This window comes from Pezoporus flaviventris, unplaced genomic scaffold (genome assembly GCF_033815535.1).
Source record: "Pezoporus flaviventris isolate CSIRO_AGI_PZ_B2104156 unplaced genomic scaffold, CSIRO_AGI_Pfla_v1 ptg000036l, whole genome shotgun sequence".
NCBI lineage: Eukaryota > Metazoa > Chordata > Aves > Psittaciformes > Psittacidae > Pezoporus > Pezoporus flaviventris.
In genome coordinates this window covers 15,571,642-15,595,746 of record NW_026892584.1, presented here as the reverse complement: position 1 = coordinate 15,595,746, position 24,105 = coordinate 15,571,642, and the positions used below count along the sequence as shown (strand labels likewise).

The following is a 24,105-nucleotide window of genomic DNA, read 5'->3' as shown; positions in this document are numbered from 1 at the left end:
AATGATACAGGAAATAACAAGGGAAGGGAATACAACTGCTCACCACCTGCCGACTGATACCCAGCCCTACCCGAGCAGTGATCTAGCCCTTCCAGGTAACTGCCCCCAGTTTATATACTGGGCATGATGTGCTGTGGTATGGAATACCTCTTTGGCTAGTTTGGGTCAGGTGTCCTGTCTCTGCTTCCTCCCAGCTTCTCTCCTCCCTGGCAGAGCATGAGACTCAGAAAGTCCTTGGTCAGAGTAAACATTACTGAGCAGCATCTAAAAACATCGCTGTTATCAGTGCTTCTCCCAGGCTGAAAGTCAGAACACAGCACTGCACCAGCTACTAAGAAGGAGAAAAATGACTGCTACTGCTGAACCCAGGACAGCTACATGTAAACTCTGACAGTAATGCAAAGCCAAGAAGGTTAAATAATTTCTTTACAGAATGCAAGAAAATATCCAGATGTGTCACAACAAAATGAAGAAATAATATACTTTTATGGTTATTTTCTCAAAGCATTGCCTTTTCAGAAGCTGCTTATGACAGTCTTGTCATGGCTTGAAATTGTGATAATGTCAGTTTCCTGTTTGAACAGCTCTTCCACCTCTGCCCATTCACTAGAAGTGTTTTGGATTCCATTAAACACAGTATGTGAATACTCAGACTGAAGAACAAAGCGTTTGCAAACAGTCACCATGTGATCTCCATGCCAAAGTAATGCTGTAAAGGAAGGCACTGAAAAATGAGCCACGCCTGCTATTTCCTGTGAGTGCTATCAAAGTGTTCAGATTAGTATAATCTCCATAGATGTTATGTTACACAGCTGTTTTGGTGTGTTCCTAAGTGAGAGTTGTTTCTGTCAGTAACTTAGGACAAGGTTTGCTGAACTTTTTTTAAAGTTTGCTGAACAGTGTTTTCATGAGCTTTTCTAATTGGAGCTCAGCATGCTGGTGAACATGGTTCTGGGTCAGTTTTGAGTGCCTGAAAAAATGACCAAAACGGTGAGGATGGTAACAAAGCAGCTGAAGATAAACGCATGTCAGTCACTTGTTACCCTGGCAGATAAAATCGGGCTCTCCCGTTGCCTGAACACGTTCTAATCAAGAAGCTTAAATGATGCAAGCCAACTTAGTGGATATTTCTCATGAGTTGCCGTAAGTGGAAGGAGGAGATCTAAGGTGGCTGCTTTCGAGTAGGTGTAAGGGAGCACTGAACCTGTGAAGCTCATGCTGGGCCTCAGCTGTGCTGCATCTGTTGCTGTAGCCCATGACTTAAGGAACTTTAGAAGTTCCTGAGGTGATACCTTCTATCTCAACCAGTCTGTTTGGTATGTGTGGAACTGCATTTGCTTACCAGTTGCTTAAAATAAGGGTTGTGGGTTTTGCGTGAATGCCTTTGCTGAAGCAAGGTAGTATATTCCTGCTGTTCATTAGAAACTGCTGTTTACTCAATTGTAATTGCAAAGCCAAAATCTCCACTAGCACTCAAGTAGTCAACTGAAGGGAAAGGTAGAGGTGTATCTGTGGAGAGGGCTTGGCCTGGTGTAGTAATTGTAAGGATCTCAGTATGATTTTCATATCCCAAATGAATTTTGTCAGATTGGCAGCTTGGAAACAGCTTTACTTATAACATCTGATAACGACTCATTAATACAAAAAAAACCCCCAAGCAACCAGGGGTACCAGCTCAGGTCAGGCACACAGTCTGGAACACACAGCCCTGTAGTCTGTTCCTCATGATTGCTGCTAAAAAAGGGGTGCCCTGCTTTCTTGGGGCTGTTGTGATCTGTCAGGCTTCCAATCCAGTGACAATTCCTTGCTGTTTTCTTTCCAGTTCTGGTGCTCAGGTGTTTTTTTAGATGTGGTGGAGATGGCATGTTGTTCTTTATAGAGGAATCTGGACTTCAGTATTGAATTTCTGATAGCTTCTTGTTCCAGTCTAGACAGTTAAACAACTGTTTTCAAACAGTGCCACCTTTCTACGTGTCCTGCCGTTAGATCAGAATTCTTTTGAACACTTGTCAGCTTTCATTTTTATCTAGAAATATTTTGTCATTCCTCATTTTGGTGTGGTTTCTTTTCATCTTTTTTCATCCCTAATCCTACACCAGAGGGCAAAATCTTAAGAAACCGCTTTGAAAAAGCTGAGTATATGTAATCACCCATGTGACACAATGATACATGATGGGCTTTGCAGAGCGTGGGATGGGGTTGTCCTGTGGACAGGTTCTCTTCATCAGCTGTTCATGGCTTCCTGAGGAGTCCCTGGACCTGGAAGTACCAGCCCTTCCCTCTAACCATGAATACTGTCCTGCGGTCCTGAAGCCTGCAGCTGTCTCTTCCAGGCCATCCCTAAAATCCTAAGATCCTAAAGCATATATAATATTTTGGAGACAGTTTGAATGGAAGAAAACATCAAGCACTCAGCTGTGCTCTTTTATTAGAACACTGCACTGATGTGTGGGAAGCATTCTAAAATGGATCTGATGAACCAGATACTCCCTTCGGTGAGTTTCCAGACCCACAGAAGACTTGATACAGCTCTCCTAGGTTTATACAGATGGAAACATGTCCTTTTCCACCAGAATACTTCAATATCAGAACTTGCCTTCCCAGCACATGTGTGGAAACGGCAGCCCAGATCTACTGACTCATTTTTCACTATATGACCCTGAAAGATCTGTATTTACTCAGGCTCAGGGAGCAGAATAAGAGCAGTTTGTTAGCCACGATTAACTACAGAATGAGACAAGGGAAAGGGGGTGTGTGTATGGTAAATATCCAAAGAATTGAAGAAATACTTTGAGGTATTGAAGAAAGTGAAGGCTCTAGATTATAAGAAGTAGTTGATACAAAACTTTTTGCTTAATGAGCAGCTACAGCAGCATTTGCTTCACCTTTCACCAGCAGTTTGACAATAAAACTCTTTGTTGTTAATGGTAATTTTCCCAAGATCCACCTGCAGGGTTGCGGGTGGTCTGCACGCTGGAGAAAAAGCTCACTAGGATCTCGGGTGAGGACTGGTTGTGGGGCAATGCTGAGATCACTGTCTGCGCCAGAGCACCCTGCAAGCTTCTACCTGTACTCACTAGCACGAAATTATCTCACCCACCTTGTTATAAATTGCCTGCAGTAACAAGCTTGAACAATGTGAAGTCAAACCTCAAATACCAAATGGGGGAACACTGTATTCCTGAAGCTGGCTGTATAAAGATTGCATGTCCAGTGCATGTAGCAATAATGAATGTCTCTTGTGTACCTAGACTCAAGTTTTCTTCTTTTTTTCTTAAGTTAAATTCTGATGTAGAGAACACTGCGAGCTGAAATTTATATTCTTTTTTCCTGCTGACCGCAGTGGGGTTTTTTCCCAAGACTCTGCTTCTGAGTACAGCTTTTTATTTATATGTATATTTATGTATTTGCACCAGGACAGAGATTATTTTTTAAATTGAAAGAAATACACTCAGTTCTTTTTCTGCTTTATTTTTTAAGGCCACAATAATATATAAAAAATATAAATGGAAAATTTGTGTGTTTGTAATACTACATACCTGCTGCAAAAAAAATACTCCTCTAGGTGTTCTGTTAAACTTACTGTACTTAACACTAGGTAGACTGAAAAACAAACTTAACCGGGATATGACTTACGCAGCCGGTTGCCTCAATGCTGCCTGCTTTCTCCAAAGTGGTGAAGGGAGTACAGTGGGAGCTACACAGGTAACTTCCACATGGGATGGCTGTTTTTGAAGTCTGGGCGAGCATGCTTTATACAGCAGTCGATTTCTCGAACTTCAAGTAGTGTTCAGTCACCCACTGTCTTTCTCATGATCTTTGCAGGACTGTTCTCTGGGTTGTCTCCAGTACATTGTCAGGTTTGGCTTCTTCAGTGCTTTGCTCTTCCTTACTAGAAGTGATAAAAAATATAAAAATTAATTATTAGTTTGTTCCTTTCCTTGGTACATGAAAGCAGTAATTAGATCTGGTGTGCAAAGACAGAGATATTTCAGTCACTTTATCTTGCTGAACTCTGAACACTTTTTACATAGCAACGACTGCTTTTGTTTATTTGTTACCATCTACATCATGTTTCTTATCACAGCCGCTAGCTCTGCCCACATATATCACCTAGATTTTGATACAAGTCAGGGAATGCTAACATTACAGTGAAGACTATTACTCCTGCACAGTTGGTATTGATTTCTTGAAATACCAATACTGGCTTATTTCATCGGGACAAGATCTGCTAGATCTGTCACACAGGTTTATCATGGCCAAAGTCTTAAAAAATGCAATGAATATCTACACCCGTATTCAGACAAACAAAAGGCACTCTGTTTCAGAGGTGCCCAGGAGTTGCAAGAGGTCCCTGAATGGTGTTCATTGGTCAGACTGCTTTACAAAAAGCCTGAATAGTTGCTTAGGTGGGGATTTAAGGTGTTAATTTGGGAATCTTAGGGTTTGTGCCCAGAGGTCACTGGAAGCAGAGTGGTGCTTTAGAACTTCTTTTGTAAAATGAATTTCTAGCAAAAAAAAAAAAAAGAAAAATATTTTAAGGTTTGGAAAAGTCTCCCTGTAATCGTAATATTCTATGTGTTATATTTAAGGTGTTCTGTGGGACCCTATGAGGATAAATTTATGAGAAATTTTAAGAGGTAGACTTGATTAGTCTGAAGTTTTGAGACATGTGATTTTATGATTCTGCTTCTCCTTCCCATGCAATACCTGGTTTGTCATCATGTGGCTATTTATATTGGCCAACTCACTCAGTGGTGGGTTTTGCTATACTGAAGTCTGAAATTCTGAGATCCTTTTTAGACTTTCCTTTGTTTCAGTTCCCAGAGGGCAGGTAATGTATCAGAGCCGGTTCACTGTTTAACTGATGTCTCATAGGTAGGAAGAGAGGGAGAAAAAAACAGGGAAGGGAGGCTGCGTCACATTGGAGGAGGAGGGTAGGAAAGAAAAATGAGCTTTCTTAAACAAATCGCATGCAGAGGGACACGTTGCCAGGGCTTGGGCACTTAGCGCCCGGGGCTCGGCTCTCTTCCCTGCTGGCCACGATGCAGGAAGCAGCAGGAGTGCTGAAGGAGGGCTTCCTCGTGAAACGGGTGAGTGTATCCGTCCCCTTCCGTGGAGATCTGCTCCAGCGTGGAAGCAGCCTCTGAGCAGGAACTAGATTGAGCCAGGGCTCATGGCAACGCAGCCACTGGGCACTGGGTATGAGGGGCTCCTGCCTGCTCCTGGGAAAGAAGATCCTTCAGGTCTGTGCACGTGCCTGCTGGGGGAGCTGCACGAACTGCAGGTGCTCAGTAACTTCCCTCGAGTTTCCCTGTATTGCCCCTGTTATTTACTCCGGGGAAAGTGAATTAGCCATCAGCATTACTCAGGTATCAGAATGCCATTGTGTCTGTGCTTCTGCAAGGGGCACTTAAAAAACTACCAGCAAATGGCTACGTGGCAGCAGTGGAAGTGGCCACAGGAAGATGGAGAGAGGGAAGGTGATTGTGCCTTCTTTAGTGACCCAGCTGAGCCATGTTTCCCGTTTTGTGTGAGGGGATGGAGAACAGGCTGTTCTGTTTGAAGGGGATCAGAGCAATGGAAACCCAGAAGTGTGTTTGAAATAACTTCTTTTTACCACACCCCTCAAACTGCACTGTAAGAAAATTTTAGCCAAAGCATGGAGAAGAGAGCTGAAAGATGGTGTCACACGTTTCAGACTTTCCAATGCTTCTCCCTGCAGGACCAACTCAGTCATAGCTGGGACGCAAGAAGGCAATTTAACAAGCAGCACAAGTTGCTTTTAGTACCAAGAACCTGTTTCAACGACTAATATGGTCCTTGATTGCACACCAAAAAATTTAATTAGTTCAAAGCTTTGCCACGCCTCAGGAAATGCTTTTCTACAGTACGTGGCAGTGCTTCTGGTGCTGACATGAAGGTAATCGTGGTCAGGAACCTTTCTGGCAGCACTGGCCAGCCACCAGCCACGTGAAGCCATGCTATATACAGAGAAGGGTTGCACAGCACAAGCTATTCCTCATCAACCCTTGTGCAGTGAGGACGGAGCATTCCCAGCTCCTGGTCTCTTCTCTGGGCCATGGTTATATTTTGTGACTCTTAAGTGACTCCTGAATTCAAGATGGGAAGCCAAGGCACCAAGTGTGTGAGAGGAATAAGTTGTTGGCAGCACACTGAGCTGTAACTGCTCCACAGCCTGCACAACATCACCGAGACACACAGTTTGATAGGAGGGAGACCACAGAGAAGATGACAAAAGGGAACTGGGGGAGAAGGGGACAAGAGATCCTGAGAAAAAAAGTGAGGAAGGGGTGGGATCAGGTAAAGGAAAACAGAGGTGTTTTCAGAAGAGAGCAGAAGCAAGGAGATTATCTAAATGCATTATAAATGTCTGGATTATGTATTGTAATGTATTATAAAGTAAATGTGTGGAAGTCAGGTAAAGGTAAAGGAAAAAAGGTAAGGCAATCTCCTGAAAAAGAGGAGGTCTCCAAAAAGGAAATCGAAGAGCCATAGCAAAGAACATACTCTCAGGAAAAATGAACATGGGACTTTACAACAGGTGAAAAACAAAAAACCCAAACCACTGAAGAATGCAAAGTGAAGGGGAGAACAAATCCAAGTTAGATAAATTGTACTTAGTATAGACTAAAAGGCATCAGACAGAAAGTGCCTTGGATTTTAGAGGCTCTTTACCCCACCTTTTCTTGGAAATCGTTGGGGTTCCTCTTTACTCATAGAGAACTAATGAGCTTTGACTCCTGCCACAACTGGACTTTGCATGTTCCTTTCTTCTAGCTATGCCCACCCTCTCTCAGGTCTGCACTTCCTCTACCCAGCGGTTCGCCTGCTGGTTGCAGTGCTCCACAGCTTGTAGAAACACAAGTCAACCTCTCGCCCCAGGAAGCTGGACCTGACACTTCCAGGCAGGACTGAGCCTGTTGGTGTCAGCCCTCTCTGGGTTTGCTCTCCTGTACTGGCAAACTAAAGAGAGCCGGGGGCTGTTTGCAGAGGGGAAAGAAGGGATTTTTGTCTGTATTCTGACATAACCCAGGAGGCATCTGACAGCAGCCTTCATTCGGTCTTTTGTCATTGAAAAGTATGTCTCCTTTACAGGAAACGGTAACACAGGGAATGGTCTAGCCCTGGAGACTGGAGGCAGGTAGGATAGAAATAAATCACTTGTTAGCAGTAAGAGGGGATGTAAGGAAAAGCCAATTCACCCAGGAAGGTGCTCTCAAAACCACCTACAGGCACATCACAATGACAGAAAACAAAACACATCAAACACCACCCAGGGTCTCTGGAGAGGAGGAGTTTGCCTCCAAAAGCCCTCACACATTTCAGATTTACCCTATTCCTGCCTGGTGCTGTCAGCGGGCAGGCATGCTCCTAAATAACAGCTCTTTGGGATGATTCATGTGAGCTTCTGCAAGAAACAACTCTTGCCAGAAAAGAAGATGTTCTTGCTGGAGAAAGGGAAAAGCATCTTTCTATTGCTCCATGATTTTATAGTGATGGAGCTGTGCTGCTTTGTTACTAAAAATGTGTATTTATTTCAGTGAGAACAGGACTCATGCTGATTTCTTGTTTCTTTTCGTACAGTTTCCTACTTTTTTATGGTATTTCCACCTCCCCAAAAAGGAAAATATGGTAATTTCTCAATGCTTGTGTTAAAGTTAGCTATGTGATTCTTCCCCTCTAGGGACACATTGTTCGTAACTGGAAAGTGAGATGGTTCGTTCTGCTTCAGGATAAGCTGCTGTATTACAAAATTGAAGGAGGCAAGAAGGAACCTTCTCCAAAGGGCAGGATCCTTTTAGATGGCTGCACTATTACTTGTCCATGCCTGGAATACGAAAACAGACCGGTAGGAGTGGAAAAATGTATCCCTTCTCAGTGGCACTCACTTTCTAACTTCTCCCTAGAATTTTCCTCTCCTTTTGACTTCTTTGATTATTGCAACCATATCACTGGGGTGTTTCCAGAATTAAGCCCAGCCAAAAGCAAGCTGCCGTTAGCAATGTAACCAGGACAAGCAATGAATTCCCCCATTGTGTCTTTGCTGTTCTCTGTGCCCAAACCTGAGTCATAGACATTAACAAAAAAACAAACCCACTCCCCCACACACACATAGTGGTAAGAATAAATGCAAATTCATCAGCCCAGCAGTGTGTGGAGAGAGGACATGGACAGGTCAATAAAATCTGAGGAGAATGGGAAAAAAGGGAATTTTGTGTGAGAGGGAAATATTTAATCTATGGTGGTTGCCTTAAACCCCAGCTGTGTCTATGGGATGCTCCCAGTCATCCAGGACAGGCTGCTTTTTCCTTCTCCAACGGGACATTGCTGCTGTGGAGTTTCCACCAAGAGGGTTCCGGAAGGGAAGCTCCTCCTGAGCTGCTCCGCTCACCCATGGGTAACAGCAATGCAGCCTTCCTCTGAATGGGGACAGAAGGGAAACGACTCTGGAAGTTGCTGGCTATTTCATAGCAGAAAGAGCCTAGTGAGAGTTCACAGTTGTTGAGAAACTAGAGATCTGAATGTGAAAAGCTCCATAGTCAACATCACATTCCTGTGTAATCCAGCATCTGGGTGGTCTGTTCTCTTGTAAGTACCACAAGCTCCATGCATGCAGACTATGCTTGGAACTGAAAACACAGGAATCTGTGTTGCGCCCACCGTCCTTGTGGCCAAGAGTTGCTCTCTACTGCTCAGGTGGGATGGCACGTCAGACCTACTTGTGTCACTTAATGCACGTGGAGGACAATAGCTAAATGATGTTATTGCTTTGCACTTCTGTCTCCACAGCTGCTCATCAAGCTAAGGACAAAAACCAATACAGACTATTTCCTTGAATGTTGCTCCAGGGAGGAGCGAGACTCTTGGGCTTTGGACATCACAGGAGCTATTCATGCTGGTCACCCAGTACAGGTACAAGAGCTTCACAGAATGAAGAACTCTTTTAAACTACTAGAGAATATCAGCCTCCAGTAAGTGTATATGGTTTATTCTGCTGTTGCTGTAGTTCGCAAAACACCCACGCCAATGTATGGAGAGGGTCAAGGGAAGCTCCTCTCTGCACAGATTCGTTCCTGTGCTGCCAGGAGCCTCTAAACTGGTTGCTCTGCCCTAGGTTTGCATATACTCTTGCCAGAGCATGGGAATGCGCTTTTCCCAACTGTTACTTTTGGGACTATTTGGCTTCTGCACAGACATCTCACTGCTGGCTTGAAGACCTTCCTAGTCAGCTGCAAAGTTTCTCACTGGGGAGATGTATTACCTCAGAAGATGTAATACCAGGGAAAGACTGAATGATGACATTGCTCATGCCATGCTGGTGAGCTTTCAAAGCTGGTAGCTGGTTTCCAGGCTAGGATTTTTAGGGTGCATGATGTTAAACAAGAGAAAACAGAGAACTGGCTAAGAAGTAGAAAGATGACACAAATTTGGTTTGTGTTGAAAAGGTAAATGGAGGTTGACTATAGCTCAGTTTGAAATGCTTTAAATTGAAAGTTACTTCATGAGGCATCTTGTTTAGTGCTGCTATTGGGAGAATAAAGTTTTCCTATACTGTACTTAGGACAAAACTTCTGGGTGTATACCTAGGCTGTTTCCCATCTTTGTGTTGGTAATTGAGAGGACATCCCAGGCACTGACAGAAGTATGTGGCAATTTCTGCCTGTTTTTTTAATTCTACTAACTTTGTCTTTTGCTCTCCTTTGCAGCCACATAGTGGAGAGAATGTGTGACAGCAGTACTGGAATTAAGCTAACCCGCAACTTGCAACAAGGCAACAGATACAAAGAGACTTTCACAGGTACACCTACTGCAGGCAAAGAGCTTCCTCACATCTAACACACTACATTGCAAAGACAAGGGAGCTGCTGTGCTGCCTGCATAGTGGAATCAGTTGAGGTCCAATGGAAAGTAGCGGTACAACCAAGCTTTCCAACACCTTTCTCTCATGATTTTTGGATATATGGAAGCACACAGGACCCCACGCTTTCTGTCAACCTTGCACTTAATTGGCAGTCTTTGTGATAGTGCCAAAATATTTCAGCAAATGAAATGTAGCAGTAGGCTATTTGTCTCATCTTGGAAGAGTACACTGCCTTGGTATGAGAACTGCCTTTCTCCCTGCAGGTTCTGCCCTGGTGGACTGGCTCATCTCCAACAGCTTTGCTGTGTCACGATTCGAGGCCATCACCTTGGCATCCATGCTGATGGAGGAGAACTTCATCAAGCCCGTGGGAGCACGCAGCACTGAGGCCACACGCTTCAGCGACCTCTCTGAGCAGTTCCTTGATGACTCTACCGCACTGTACATGTTTGTAAGTGATGCAGCTGCCCACAGAAGCAGCTCTTCATCACATACTTGATTTGGGCAGTGGTAAAGGGGACACACACAGTGTGCAAAGGCTGTGAAAGCAAACAGAGAAGGAGCAGCTCTAGGCCTTTAGGAGCACCAGCACTTGCACTTTTGCTGGAGACAAATAGCTACATGGGTATGGAGGGATCTACAGATTACATAATTGGGCATTAAAAGGGTTGTGTCCCTCGAGTGCAGTGCTGTGTCTGCATTTAACAGAGGCTGGAGTTATGCTCAAGGCCACAGTGTAGGCTTTACAGCTGTAATTTGTTGCTTGTAAATCTTGGAGCTACAAAGCTGAGCAGCAGGGGTACAGTATAGAATTTACTGAGGATATATAAACTAAAAGCAGGACAAAGAAAATAAAATGCAGAACTTTGTACTTAAAAGTGTGTTCAGATTCAACAGAGAAGCGGAACCATCTGTTGCCTATTTTGCAGGCTGAGAGCAGTAAGAAAAATATCAGTTCCAAGGAAGAGCTACAATTTAATATCTCTGAATTAAGTGGCACCATTGTGAAGCAAGGATTCTTAGTGAAACAGGTAAATACCATCTTTGAACCTTCACTGAGAAACAAGAAAAATGACAGCTCCTAGGGCTTTCTAGAGGATAAACATGATGTATACAAGCACTGCTGGACAGTTGTGGCCAGCAGAGCTAATTTGCCTGTCAGTAATACTGTCGCAGCTCATGTGGTGAAAAATGTCTAGTTGTAAAGGAATGAGCTATGGAATTTGCTGCTCAAGCAGGATTAATTGGATATTCTGTATGTATTGAGTCTATACTGAAAAGTATAAAATAGTATCAAAAGCAAAAGTCCCATACAAAGTCCAAACGCCACTGGAGGCGTTATATGCACTTCCAAGCAGAAGCTCTGTTCCTCTGGTCAAACCTGTCCCATCCAGGTCATGTGAGTAGCTATGGAATTCTGCTGGCAACAGACAAATTTCAAAGCTGAGTAGATTGACTTTTACATGAAGTGGACATTTACCTCTGTACAGTCACTCACATACACATGTGAGCTCTGGTAGTAGTGAGACCTGTTTTCTTTGGCCACAAGAAAGTCCTCTTTACAGGATCCCACCTATAGGCTGCAAGACTTGATTTTCAACCCTTGCTACGAAAAAGACAAGGATCAGTCATGCTGTTTCAAAGCATAACGCAGCCACCTGCAGAGAGAAACCTACACTAGTAGCTCCACTACTCTAGAGCTTTGTACCATGAGCTGTGATTTTAGCGTTGTAAAAACTGGATTATCAGATGTATTTAAGCTGAAATGAAGAGAAGGAATCAGGGATATAATTGCTTGGTCCTGTCACTCTCTTTTCTTGGTTCTTAGCACAAGGAAGGGAGAGAGGAAGGAATTATCAATGTATGAAGAAGGATGTTAAGCAGAAAATCCTGGGAGTTACCAAGATGTCAGAAAAGATTTTTCTCTGTTGGCTCCAAAACCTCTTATTTTCAGTACCTATTTAGGTGTCCCCTACAGCCTGCAGGGAAATGGTCATTTCAGGGGATATTTACTGTTGGTAACTTTAATTCTTCTGTGTTGCAGGGACACAAGAGGAAAAACTGGAAGGTGAGGAGATTTGTTTTGAGAGCTGATCCTGCTTTTTTGCACTACTATGACCCTACTAAGGTAGGTAAGTGGGGATTTGCTATCCCCAGATATCCTCTTACAGACCTGAACATTATAATGAAAATATAATCATGCTGTAGATGTTTCTCATACTCAAATCTCCTTCTAGGTTCCTCTCTCCATTTCCTGGGGATTAAGACCTCTCTTGCCTTACCCTGGGAGATTGTCCTTGTAGGATTTTCTATTCCTATATCTTCCATCCTGTCTTTCCCCAGTGAGATTCCTTTTCCTTAGGCAAGTCTTCTTGGGATTTGTCTTCTGCTGTACTTACACAGTCTGGGACTTCTTCCTGGGCTGTGATCTTTCTGGGCTGACATCCCACCACTTGAGGGTCATACTGCTACTGGGATTTTCATTATTTTATTCCAACACTGGGGAGGGTCTTCTTGATGCCAAAGTATCTATAGGCATTACAGCTACTCAGTTTTAAACTTGCTCAAGGAATAGTAGAATTTATCTTAATGGATTTAATAATCAATGGGAGCAACCCAGAAGGGTATATGGATCCATCCACCCCAGGTGTATAGGGTATCCCAAAGGCCAACATGTTGCTAAAAGAACATGTGACTTTTTCAAGAAAACACAAACACCATAACAGTGAAAAGAGCTTATGGAGTGGGTTCATTTTCTGTTGCCTGTTTCTTTGTGGGATTTTTATTTTTGCACTGCAACTCACCCTTGTAATGTTATAAACTCAGGCTGCAGAATCTGAAGATCAGACAAGGGCACCAGCCTCCTAGAGAAAACAGTCAAATTTTTCCCATATATTTTTTCCCATATGTTTTCCCCTATGTTCTCAGTGAAAAGCAGCAGAAATATATATTTTAATATGGATTGTTATCGATAAGACTATACATAAGTTTAGAATGTGATTGTTATCCTACCCATGTGTTTAATTGATCTCCACCATTCCCAGATACATCAGGCAAACATCTAAGACTGAAACAACATATTAATGCATTTAATTACATGTCCTAATTGACTTCTCTTATAACATGGATGTTTTGTACCTGGAAAGACTGGTACTACATCTCCATCTTCATAAAATTAATTGATGTGCTCTTGGAAATAATTCTAATGATGATATTTTCCCAATAAGCCTGATTTCCTTTTCCTCTTCAGGAAGAAAACAGGCCAGTAGGTGGATTTTCTCTTCGTGGCTGTCTTGTCTCAGCTCTGGAGGATAATGGAGTCCCAGCAGGTAAGCATGAGCCTCTAAACGTTCATACATACATATTTATGCCATAGCAATGCAGTGTTTAGGTGTGGGTTTGTGTGTGGCTGCCTGTATGCACAAGTGGGCTGACCTCCCTTTCCCGTTTGCAAGCAGCGAAAGAGGCACATCATAAAAAATCCCCATACTGCTGGGTTGTCCACACCAGGAGGGATTTTTTTAGGGTTATTTCCACTTCCCTTGGGTGTTCCCCTTCTTAAGGGCTTTTCTCAGTCAGATGACCTTTGAGACAGTCCTAAAACACTCATTAATGTTCCAGAATTAACAGACAAAGAGGAAACAGTTTCTTTTTGGATGTTGTTTAATGAAGTCTTGAGTCATCCCCTGATGCCATCCCTTTTCTGTGTTCTCTCTAATTATGCTATTACCTTTTCCTTTTCAATCTGCTATAACCCAAATGTAAGAGAAACCTAAAGACAGCAATACAAAAACCAGTTCTGCTAGTAAATATGCTTAGCGTAGGCATTTGTCCAGAACTTCACCCTCACAGATAAGAGTTTCTGCTGTTAAAGCAAATTATTTTGACAGTAAGCACAATGTGTGGATCTTAATTAGGAAACATCTTTCTAAAGACAAAAGACAGGGTCTGAAAAATATGAGGTGCAGGGGGAAAGGGGGCAAGAACAATAGAGCCCATTGCTAACAAGAACCCGAAGTTGGGCATAAGCAAATCTTATCTACTGCACAAACTGGTCAGGAGTTCATCCCTCCATGGTATAACTCAAGTAAGATTCTCCATTTAAACAGTGGCTATTTTATATGTGATGCATAGTGAACAGTAGTTCATACAGTCTATGTGAAGGGTGTCTGTACTATATCTTCATTTTGCAGAAGGGAAATCAAAGACACAAGAGCTATCTATAATGAAATGGAAAGGTCTGATATTCTAATTCACTAAATTAAAAATCTTCCTTATGAAGCTTCACATGCACCACAAGGCATTTCTCTGTGCAGCTTCCTGATCTGCCATATTTTTTTCTCTGCAGGAGTGAAGGGCAACGTGCAAGGCAATCTCTTCAAAATCATCACAAAAAAAGACATTCATTATTACATCCAGGCCAGCTCCAAGGCAGAGCGAGCACAGTGGATTGAGGCAATCAAACCACTGACATGAGTAAGGTGGACTCCATGCCAAATGACGAGTCACATCTGTGACCAGGTTTCCTGCTCTCATTGTCTGTGACTGTTGTTTTGCTCTTAGATAGTCTATTCTTGTTATTTGTATTTCCATAGCACCCAGCAATTCCTGACAGACCAGCATCTTAGGTGCCTAGGAGTCATGTAGATCCAGAATAATTCCCCACCAAGAACTTAACCATCTAACAAAAGACAACAAGTGGATACAGGCAACAGGGCTTTACAAAGAAACAATGAGATACAATATTCCAAGGTGGAAGAAAATAATTACTTTTGTACAAGTATTCAGTCTATATTTGACAGATTCAGGTTGTGCTTTATCCTAAAGCAGAAATGCCTTGTTCCTTTCCCCTTTATAAAGGGGTTTATAAACTTAATTAGTTAAGACTGACTGAATCAAAGTCATGAAAGGTCCTGATGTCTAAGGCTGCCTTTCTTGGTATACACAAGAGCCTTGTGCTAAGCCACAATCCAGCTGCTAGGATAATCACTAATGCAAAACAACAGAAGTGTCTGTCCGTCTGTCTGCTCTACCATTTGGTTCTCTGTTAGGTTGGAAAAGACCAAAGGATCTTCCTCTCCAGTATATAAATTATTCTTGTGCTGGTAATGTACAGCAGTACAGGATCCTGAGTATCAAAACAGACCAGTGGCAGTTATTCCAGACAAATGCCTTTGCTGAAGATATTGGATAAAATCACCCAGCCATAGAAATGAGACTTTTCCTCCTGATTATGACAGTAAATTCACTTATGTGGAACACCACTGGGACTAAGAGCTCCAATAGCAGTTAGGACTATTGCTTTTTCTATTTTAAGTCATTAAATCTTCTATTATTTGTCCTAATACTGACTTTGGTATCATTACATTTTTTTAAAAAGGTCAGTGCATTTGAATCTCCTGTGCTCTTTAAACATGATTTCTCAGAAGGCAGTTTGAATATATGAAAATGACAGTTTCATACATTGTAAATTTAGATTTTTATGGAAACTCAGACATTCTCCACAACACCAGAGAGTATAATGGAATGTATAAGATGATTAAAACACCTAACCAGCCTGCTGATACACTATTTTCATAAAATTCCTCATGTTATCTGAGTACCCATATCTGACAGCCAGACTCTGCAGAGACTCCAGAATCACTTGGAAGACAGCATGCTATACATCTTCCCTGAAGTCACAGAGGAATTTGGTAGCCCTCTACCCACAGAACCACCTCTTTGCAGATTTTTTGATCTCTAAGTTATGTACCAAAACCAAAAAACCTCTTAATTTAAAATCTTTTCCTTCATGTGTTATAACCAACCAATTATAGCCAAAGACAGCAGCTATAATGTATGTTTCTATAGGTATTAAAATAGCCATGTATTTAGGACTTCTTTTTTTCTAAATATACAGCAATGAAATAACAGCACAACACTCACGTGCATTCAGATATTTAACAGACCTGGTAAAGAAGTTTGCCAGCAAAGATGCAGTTTTAATTAGGTATAAGAATGTGCAATGCAGTTTGAGCTACAGATACCATTTCCTAGGGCTGGTCCAAAGAAGGCTGTGAAATCCACAGCTGTTGAAAACTTACAATTCATGCTACCTGCAAGAGACAGGGGTGCTGGTAAGGCATTTATTGCTCTGTACTGGGAAGCACAGATGGCTTTGTGCTGATTGAGCAGAGGTCCTAGGAAAACCAATTCCTCCTGATAACGTGAACCCTACTGGGCCCACCAGGCTCCATTATTCACTCATATGAAAATCTCCTGCTTCTCTTTTCTCAGACCCACCATCTGTACACTGTCCAGTTCTAGTCATAGGGTAACAGCCACCCCATTTCAGAGGACTGAGCTCCACCAGCTGACATGCCAGGGGGGTTAGGGGATGTGAGATACTGCATAGCATCGTAAATCTTGCAGTTTGTGAGGCCAAAAGAGTATCTCAGCAAAGGCTCTCTGATTTACCAGGAGAGTAGATCAGGACCAGCCACAGCTCTGCAACTGTTGAGTGTGTATGAGAAAAAAAGTGTATATTTCAAACACATCAGCAAATTAAAAAGATACGGTTCCGACTCTCCAGAATCAGCCAGGGGGAAAAGATAAAACATTTCTCAGACAGAAAAAAGTACATTTGCCTCTGTCCCCTGGTGATATTATGGTCTCTTTTTTTTTCAAGCCACTTTGGTAAGTTTGATGTCCCCTGAGATCTGCAAAGCTTTCACCAAGTTCAGGGGCTGAATGCGGTGAGTGAAGTCACAGAGCTGCCGTCCATCAAGCAAGACTCGTATTTGCTGATGTTCACATAAGAGCTCCATCTGCAATGGAAAAGGACAGGGGAGAGTGTTAGAGATCAGCATGAGAGTTGATTTTGCCATCATGGACTTAGAACCCCATGTGATGGGGATAGTGAAGCACAAAGTCTACCCATTTTTCTAAAATGCCCTAATAAATAACCTACTCTCTGTTGAGATGATTCTGTAAAGCTCCTTATAGTGAGTTCTCTCTTTAAGACTAGAGAAGGGCTTGAAGTGTTGCTCTCTGTGTCATAGTAGACCACTTAACCCACCAGTGTTAATAGTTAGCTATTTGTGATCATATATGTAGCCTTCAGCCTTTTTCTCCTCCTTTTCTCCATTCTATTCATAGTAGCACAAAAATTACCTTAAATGTGTCACCTGCTGTAAATGGGAAGTAGGGAATAGTCTTCTCTTCTCTTCCCCACTTCCCAGCAATTCTTGCATTTCGGGTGATGGATTTGTCACTAAAGTTAACTGTAAATAACAGCCCAACATCTTTGTTTGCATCCACTGTATCACAGAGCAGTGTCACTGAAAAGCTGAAAAAAATACCAGTTAAACAACAGGGTCTTTCAGAAGGATAAAATGACATGGTAAACACAGCAGATGCCTGTAAAGACTAGAGACAGCCCTTGATTTCTTGTCATGCTGAAACACAGGACTTTTACAGGCTTAGAAGCTGCAGAAAGGTATGAGAACAGTCTAGTCTTTGTTTTTCCTCCAGTTTTCAGTAGGATGCTAGTGACTTTTGATGTTGCTTTCTCTCTCTTGTGACTAAAATCAAACGAACATTTGTGCATGAGCCAATTCTAAGTTGTGTCTTGAAAGAGGTTACAGCAAAGTCTTTACCAGTGGAAGCACTGAAGTTATCAAGGTAGCTGCAAGAAAGTGTAATCATAAGCATAGTTGCTGTCATCCTCATTAAACATAGCAATGAACCTGCACCTCCTGTGCCAAAACACATGAGTTTTTAAATGGTGATGATTCCAGCCCCCAGCAGATGATCAAGACAGGTTCAAGACTGCACCTCTTCCTGGAGGAGAAATGCCACTTGTGTGCCCCTCTGTTTTGCACTAGATAAGAGCAAGAAGTAGGAAATCCTGACAGGGCAGTCAGAAAGGCTGAACAGTGAATTCTTTCTTGCTCTTTTAATCTTAGTCTAAGAGCAGGAAAATTAAAGCTATGAATTATGAATCTGTTTGATTTTCTTCCTCCAAAGAGCACAAACTCTCAAGAAATCTTTTGAATTCGGAAGACAGGTAGGAGCATGTGTGACAGGGTGAACCTCCCACCAGCCCCTTTACCTACCTCTTGGGGTTGGAGTGCACCATTCCTATGACTGTGAGTTTCATGGCTGGTCTCAGGCCACCTTTAATTTCACCAACATAATGCTCCACCTGCAGGGAACAGTGATAGTGTGCTGCAGTAGGTGATGCTGTGGGTAAACCAGCTTTAACGGTTGCTTGGGTCACCTCATGTAATTTGATTTAATTTTTACATGTACAGAAGAATTCAAAAATATTTCTGGCCTTAAGTACATCTGGCACTTTCAGTATAAATTCTGTCAGTTCTGGTATCCAAGTGAAGCAAGAAGGCTGCCATAAGTGAATGAATGACTGGTAATGAGGCATCGGCTGTCAGGACAAGACAGACAGCTCTGGCTGGGCAGTTTCTGACCAAAACTGCTGTCAGTAAGAACAGTGGCTGCTGTTGGAGCTCTGCCTGACTGATAGGTGGATGGCATGTCTCAGGTGGCTCTGGGAACAGCCACCACTGACTTTAGGTGACTGATGCCACTCCCCAAGACTAGAACAGGTACTGCAAGTGCTGCGGTGACCCACACGGAGTGCCAGGACCCCGACAGCTGACACATCTGGGATGAGCCAGTGATGGCTGCTATGCTGTAATGATACAATAGATCTGGTTGCAGCGCTCCATGCGGCACGTCAAAGGCTTTGTGGCAGCATGATGCAGAGGGCAGGTTCTCTGTGAACTAACTCTGCCAGCACAAATTTGTTAAGAGATTTCAGCAGGCTAACTTGACACCAGCAGGCTTTATACCAGGCCAGGTAGCCTCTGTTCTCCACTGTAAGAGCATGAAGCCAGCACAGATGCTGCTGAGCCCCTGTGTGTTGACAGAAACACAACTTTGTCCTCACAGATGATCCCAATCATACCTGTTCCCATCTGTTTATATCAAAGCCATGTAGCTGCAAACTCCACCCAAAGATTAGAGCTGTATTTACTTTCCAAGTCCTACCCTAACAGCCTTGATGGTTGGTGGAGAAATTAATACAGGTAATGAGTGACAAGGAAAAATAAAAGAGAGCTCTTGGAAAAAAGTGTTACGAATGATCTGAGACTTCAGTTGCAGAAATGGCTTTAAAATGTAAATGCCAGAGTAGTACCCTGTAGCATGTAATTACTCCCTATGCAGATTCACTTAGAAAGAAGCTCCTATAAAACACTAAGCGTTATTAGCAATTTGCTTAGCACTGATAATATTTCAAGGCGATGCGCAGCAGACCCTATTGTAGATAAAAAGTGCGTTATCGTTCCAGTGTTCCAAGGTAAAAATTCAGGCATTTTTTGCTAGAAGATCTGCGTAATATATGCATGGTTTAGTACCTTGACTATGAGAAGCACTACATCAGCATGGAAATCCACAGAAGTCTGCTCATAGTAAATGGCCTTCTATTCCAGTGTAAGTTGCTGTGGGTATTCCATACCCATTTTTAAATGTTGAAAAATATAAACAATGTTAGATTTTTACATTATTGAATGCAACCTTGCTTACCAGAAACACAAATCCAAGACTTAAACTGTTTTGCCTACACTCCATTTCTTAATTTCAATATACCAGTTATGTTTTCTGCTAAGATGATCTTAATTTCTTTTTCCATCTTGATACTAACAACTAGCAGCCTTTAAAGCTTCACAGATATATTAATAAATATCTAACTCCTAACAAGGGCAATACTAGAAGAAAATAATTTAAAAGTACCTTTAAAAATGACAGCACTACTGCTGATTGTTAATAAAGCACATTTAGCCTTGCAGAAGTGGGCAGGTATATTTTGAACTTTGTAGCAAAAGAAAAATGTCAACCACCTGAGATGTCTTAGCTGAGGGTGCAGCTCCTCAAGTAAGGAGTCTGACTGTAAGGAAATACTTTAAACTGGATAAAGCAATTACAGAGTGGGTAATAAGCATTGAAGATCCCAGGCTAAGTGAACTTCATCCTCCACAGGTCCTGTGCCCTACTAAAGCTCCTTCCTTGCCTACATGAGACAAGATATAAAATAATACCCCAAAATGAAAGCGCATATTGAGGAACTGTTTGTGCAGAGTTGCACCATAATAAGCCCCATCGTTATCCTGCCCATGGCAATGAGGTTGGAACTAGATCATCTTTAAAGTCCCTTCCAACTCAAACTATTCTATGAGTCTATGATTAAAGGCATAGGGAATCAGAATAGAACACACAATAACCATATGGTTTCAACACTTAAAGCTCATCTAGCACACTGAAGTAAGTTCAGAGGCATGACTACCCACAGCCCTTTCTCTGCCAATACTGACTTGACAGTACAGGTGAAAAATACTCAGGATGCCGCAGCAGGTAATGGTACAAACTCCTGCAGTGTCTTACAGAGTGTATTGGTGGGTCTCTGAGCAGGTGCAGACAGACATAGCCCCCTTCCCATATTTCCCATTCAGGAGCCCTGAGGACTCACTCGGTCACTTACTTTGGGACACCTCTCCTCTGTCATCACCGCTCTGCCTCTTACGCTTGCCTCAGCCGCAGCGGTCCCCGGAGGAGTTTTGTTTTGTGTGTCAGGACAAAAGCAATCAAAAAGCCCAGAATAAAGGGAGGATGTCGGGGGTAGCTTATCTCTGCCAAACACTGGCAGGACACCACCCAGCCAAGCAGCTGAGTCATGGTCCTCTGTGCCTTGTCCCACTGCAAGAGCTCACAAATAGCATGGCTGGTGACAGTGAGCGGGCTGGGGGACAGCAAGGGTGGGCAGGGCCCCGCCACCCCACACAGGGGTGCCTGCCAAGCCTATGTCTGCAGTTATAGATGTATCTATACCTACAAGATTATGAATTTAAAATTATGTGTGTGTGCATAGCGTATTGTATTTGTATGTGTAATTCACATAAGCAACATGTCATTCATTTACTTGCGTAACATTTCTGTCCTCTCTCAAAGGAGAGGACAGAATATATATATGTATATTCCCCGTATATATTTACTTACATATACATAATAGTATGCGTTTTGTATATAATAGTATATATGTTTTGAATATATATGTATATATTATGTATTAATATATGCATGTATGAATATATATTTTGAATATAAGTGTATTATATACGACTAGTATATGTTTTGAGTAATGGTATATTTGTATATATATATAAGTAATAGTATGTTTGTAAATAAACATATAGGGACTATATAATAATATATAGGGATATGTTATATATAGAATTTCTATCCCTATACAGACCTATATAAAGTGAAGCACACATATAGGGTAAATGATAACTCCCGGTAACACCCCTGCACTCCCCCCACCCCCTCCGCACGGCACGGCGCCGCAGCAGGGCGGTGCCACTGCGCGCCGGGGGGGCGGGGGCACAGCTTCGTGCGAGAGCCAATCAGAATCACGAGAGGCCCGAGGCCGGGGCGTGGTCAGCTGTGAGGGCGGGGCTTGGCTGGCCGGGCTCCCGAGGCGGGGTCAGGCTCTCCCTCCCAAGGAAGATGGCGGTTTGTTTACATTCCGCCCCAGCTCGGCCAATGGGCGGCCGTCTGCCCGTGTGCCCGCCCGGCGGCGCGGTCAGCTGAGACGGTGCCCAAGATGGCGGCGGCGAGGGGTGGTGTTGGCGGGCAGGTGCAGTAGAGCTCAGTGCCGAGCGGGTGGCCGCGTCCTGCCCGACAGGTAACGCGGACCGCGTCAGGACGGGCCCCGTGCGGGGGAGGGTGAGGCTGTAGTCGGGTGCTCGGCAGAGTGCGCGGCCCAGGGCGAGTGGCCGCCACCACCCCTAGAGACAGTCCCAGCCTGCCGGGGCGGGCGGCCCGGGGTTCGGGCGGTGGTGCGGCCACTCGCTTGTTGGTGCTTGTTGGCACCTCCCCTGTGGGAGGAATCCCCCTGAGGCATGGCCTTGGCTCTCTGCCTGTCCCTGCCCCGGGCGCGCTGTCAGTGCGAAGAAGAAATCGGGGTAGTGCCTCAGAGCGCCCTCACCTACCGTGCCACTCTCGCCTAAATCACCCTGTCCCAGGTCACCAGCCCATGCTGGGAAGATGCACTCTTTTGGAAATGAAGAAGCAGTGTCTCAGGAGCAGCTGTTTGGGTTCTTCTGCGAGTGTGTACGGCATGGAGACTGGGAGCTTGCGCAGGCCTGTGTGCCCCAGCTGAGCCAGTGGCCCGGGGATGGCCCCGAGAAGGTGGAAGCAATTCTTCAGGCTCTGGTAGCTTGTCCCATGGGAATAAAGTAAGTAAGGTAGTGTTTTTTTTTCAGTAGGCTCAAGTGTGAAATGAGGAGGAGCAAGCAGTTTAGCGGTGACTGTGGGAGGCAGGTAGAATCTGGGAAGCAGCACTTGCTTCAGTGCTGAGGTGTCTTGGATGTGTCTAGGTGTGCTGTAATCTGAACAGTGACATTTTAGCATTGCTCAAGCACTTAGCAGGCTGCCCAGCCCACTGAGATAATGAGCTGTTTTTATATATACAGTTGACATGGTGATTGTTACAAGCTTAAAACTATTTGTAAGCATTTCAGAAACGATTTTGTTTGATTTTACTGAAGGATAAGAAGGAGAAGGAACATATCCTGAAATTGCATTAATTTGACAGCTTCAGTTAATTTAGAAATGAAACCAGCAAGATCAGCCCTGTGTTATTTAAATTGTTCTCTTGTTCCCAGCTCTTGAAAGACCTTGCAATTTCTAAAAACTTTAAAAAAATCAAATTATGCTATTAATTTTTTTTTTTAATTTCTCTCATGCTCTATTTTGAAAGGGCATTGCTTTTACTCAGTCCTAGTTAATTTTGATATTTGCTGAAATTTTCAGGTAGGTGCATGTGAAGGGTGACTTCCTAGCACTTCAGGGAGCACTGGTATTCCCATTCTCCAAGCAGATGTTCATTAACATTTGTGTAACGTTTTGGTAAAATTCTAAAAAACAGTTAGGGTTGACAGCAATTAAATGAATCTGGAGGGAGGCGTGCACATGGTTTGATAAATTTGCTAATGGCCATGTGAGACATAAGCATTTTTGGTCTTTTTATCTTTGATAGTTGGGCTATTCCATCTAAGGGCTTTTGTTAGCAGTGCTAAGATTTTTAAAGGCCCATAAACTATCTTGCACTTTTTCCTTTTCATAGTCCCTCTGACAGTAGTTAATATGTTCCCTAACTAATATGTATGTGTAGCTTTTGGAATGTGTGTATAAGTACTGGAGCACATGAAAAGTTGATGGAAATTAGAAGTATTCTTTAATTAGTACATTACTTCACTTTTAGTCTGGACATAGAGCTGCACTTGTGCTGCTTTGACCTGAAATTGAGTTTCTTTTTTTCTGGTAGAACTAGACAGTACAGGAAATATCAGTATTTGGCAAGTGGTTGGATTTCAAAAAAAATCTGCTCAAAGAGGGCTACACAGGCTGAACTTTAGACCAGAAATAAGTGTCATGGTTTTGAAGCAAATAACTATGGCAGTAGTGTTTGATATCTTTCAGATCTAAAAGCAGTTAGTTCCACAGCAGATATCATTTAGTTAATGTGTAAGTAGCACCACTATTCTGGTTTCTCTGCATAAATATAAAAGTCCAAATGATCTCTGGCTGTTTTCCTGGATGTCAGAAATGGGAATGACCTTGTATAATCCAGTGTATGTCCTTACTGCTTTTGTAGATGGGAACAGAATTCTAGCCCATGGAGAACTGCATGGCTTTGGCTTCTTGTGCTGGAAAAATGGCTTGCCAGGAATCAGGTACAGAAATATCTAGCAGACTTCCAAGTGCAAGTTACAGCTGACTTCCATGGGCAAAATGCCTTCCTAGTTGCTTATTTAAGCTATAGGCTTTCCCACGTTTCACAAAATCAAGGTAGCTGGAGAGGGCACACTGCTTTTCCTCTTAACAAACTTGTTAAGAAACAACGGTTGACCTTCTCCGCACTGGGGAGAAAAAACGGAATTTTTCTTTTTTTGCTTAGGTAACAGAAGCTGGCTTTTTAGTATTGAGCATTTCTGTAAGTGGAAAGCATGAGTGTATTGGCTTTCGCATTTGCACAACTAAAGATTAAATAGTTCAGGTATGAGACAGATCTTTATAAGCTTTAGGTGGTGAGGGATGTGCTGTTTATATTGCTGTTTTCAGACAGGTGCAGTAGGTATCATGAGTAAAGAAGCAGCTTG

General features: G+C 43.0%; 3 protein-coding genes across 11 annotated transcripts in view; 2 read left to right on the top strand and 1 right to left on the bottom strand.

The window, feature by feature from the left end:
* The first annotated feature begins 918 nt into the window (after nucleotides 1–918).
* Nucleotides 919–15,227, top strand: PLEK2 (pleckstrin 2). 4 transcript variants are annotated; one of them, XM_061463345.1, is made up of 9 exons: nucleotides 919–939; nucleotides 7,757–7,873; nucleotides 8,815–8,996; nucleotides 9,732–9,823; nucleotides 10,150–10,337; nucleotides 10,816–10,917; nucleotides 11,931–12,014; nucleotides 13,137–13,215; nucleotides 14,235–15,227. In XM_061463345.1, the coding sequence occupies exons 1-9, from the start codon at nucleotides 934–936 to the stop codon at nucleotides 14,360–14,362; spliced, it is 978 nt and encodes a 325-aa protein (XP_061319329.1). In that variant the 5' UTR covers nucleotides 919–933; the 3' UTR covers nucleotides 14,363–15,227. The 4 variants fall into 4 exon arrangements, with proteins under 4 accessions (XP_061319329.1, XP_061319328.1, XP_061319327.1 ...); XM_061463344.1 differs by having other exon boundaries at nucleotides 7,709–7,873; XM_061463343.1 differs by lacking the exon at nucleotides 919–939 and adding an exon at nucleotides 4,638–5,093.
* A 491-nt stretch (nucleotides 15,228–15,718) lies between these two features.
* Nucleotides 15,719–20,581, bottom strand: LOC133274302 (galectin-related protein A-like). 2 transcript variants are annotated; one of them, XM_061463356.1, is made up of 5 exons: nucleotides 20,424–20,581; nucleotides 17,983–18,071; nucleotides 17,039–17,213; nucleotides 16,507–16,692; nucleotides 15,719–15,981 (listed from the first exon to the last, which is right to left on the bottom strand). In XM_061463356.1, exons 1-4 carry the CDS (start codon nucleotides 20,445–20,447, stop codon nucleotides 16,549–16,551), a joined length of 432 nt encoding a protein of 143 aa, XP_061319340.1. In that variant the 5' UTR covers nucleotides 20,448–20,581; the 3' UTR covers nucleotides 15,719–15,981; nucleotides 16,507–16,548. The 2 variants fall into 2 exon arrangements, with proteins under 2 accessions (XP_061319340.1, XP_061319339.1); XM_061463355.1 differs by having other exon boundaries at nucleotides 15,719–16,692.
* Nucleotides 20,582–21,444: 863 nt separating this feature from the next.
* Nucleotides 21,445–24,105, top strand: part of ZFYVE26 (zinc finger FYVE-type containing 26) — a 46,002-nt gene continuing 43,341 nt past the window's right edge. For all 5 annotated transcript variants that reach the window (XR_009745101.1, XM_061463307.1, XM_061463306.1 and 2 more), the window contains exons 1-3: nucleotides 21,445–21,626; nucleotides 21,967–22,179; nucleotides 23,601–23,679. Coding sequence is in view for 4 of the 5 variants with exons in the window: in XM_061463307.1 (XP_061319291.1) it covers nucleotides 21,989–22,179; nucleotides 23,601–23,679 (270 nt within the window). In the remaining variant the exon portion in view is untranslated. The remainder of the gene's footprint in view (nucleotides 21,627–21,966; nucleotides 22,180–23,600; nucleotides 23,680–24,105) is intronic.

What these genes read in the sequence shown, in the direction of transcription:
- PLEK2 (XM_061463342.1), top strand. Translation starts at nt 4,974, where the DNA reads ATGCAGAGGGACACGTTGCCAGGGCTTGGGCACTTAGCGCCCGGGGCT. An exon ending in AGGGCTTCCTCGTGAAACGG is followed by an intron (nt 5,094 to 7,708) that starts GTGAGTGTATCC and finishes CTTCCCCTCTAG; the next exon opens with GGACACATTGTTCGTAACTG. An exon ending in ACTACTATGACCCTACTAAG is followed by an intron (nt 12,015 to 13,136) that starts GTAGGTAAGTGG and finishes TTTCCTCTTCAG; the next exon opens with GAAGAAAACAGGCCAGTAGG.
- LOC133274302 (XM_061463355.1), bottom strand. Translation starts at nt 20,447, where the DNA reads ATGACAGAGGAGAGGTGTCCCAAA. An exon ending in GTGCACTCCAACCCCAAGAG is followed by an intron (nt 17,214 to 17,982) that starts GTAGGTAAAGGG and finishes TATTTTTTTCAG; the next exon opens with CTTTTCAGTGACACTGCTCT. An exon ending in CAGCAGGTGACACATTTAAG is followed by an intron (nt 16,693 to 17,038) that starts GTAATTTTTGTG and finishes TTTCCATTGCAG; the next exon opens with ATGGAGCTCTTATGTGAACA.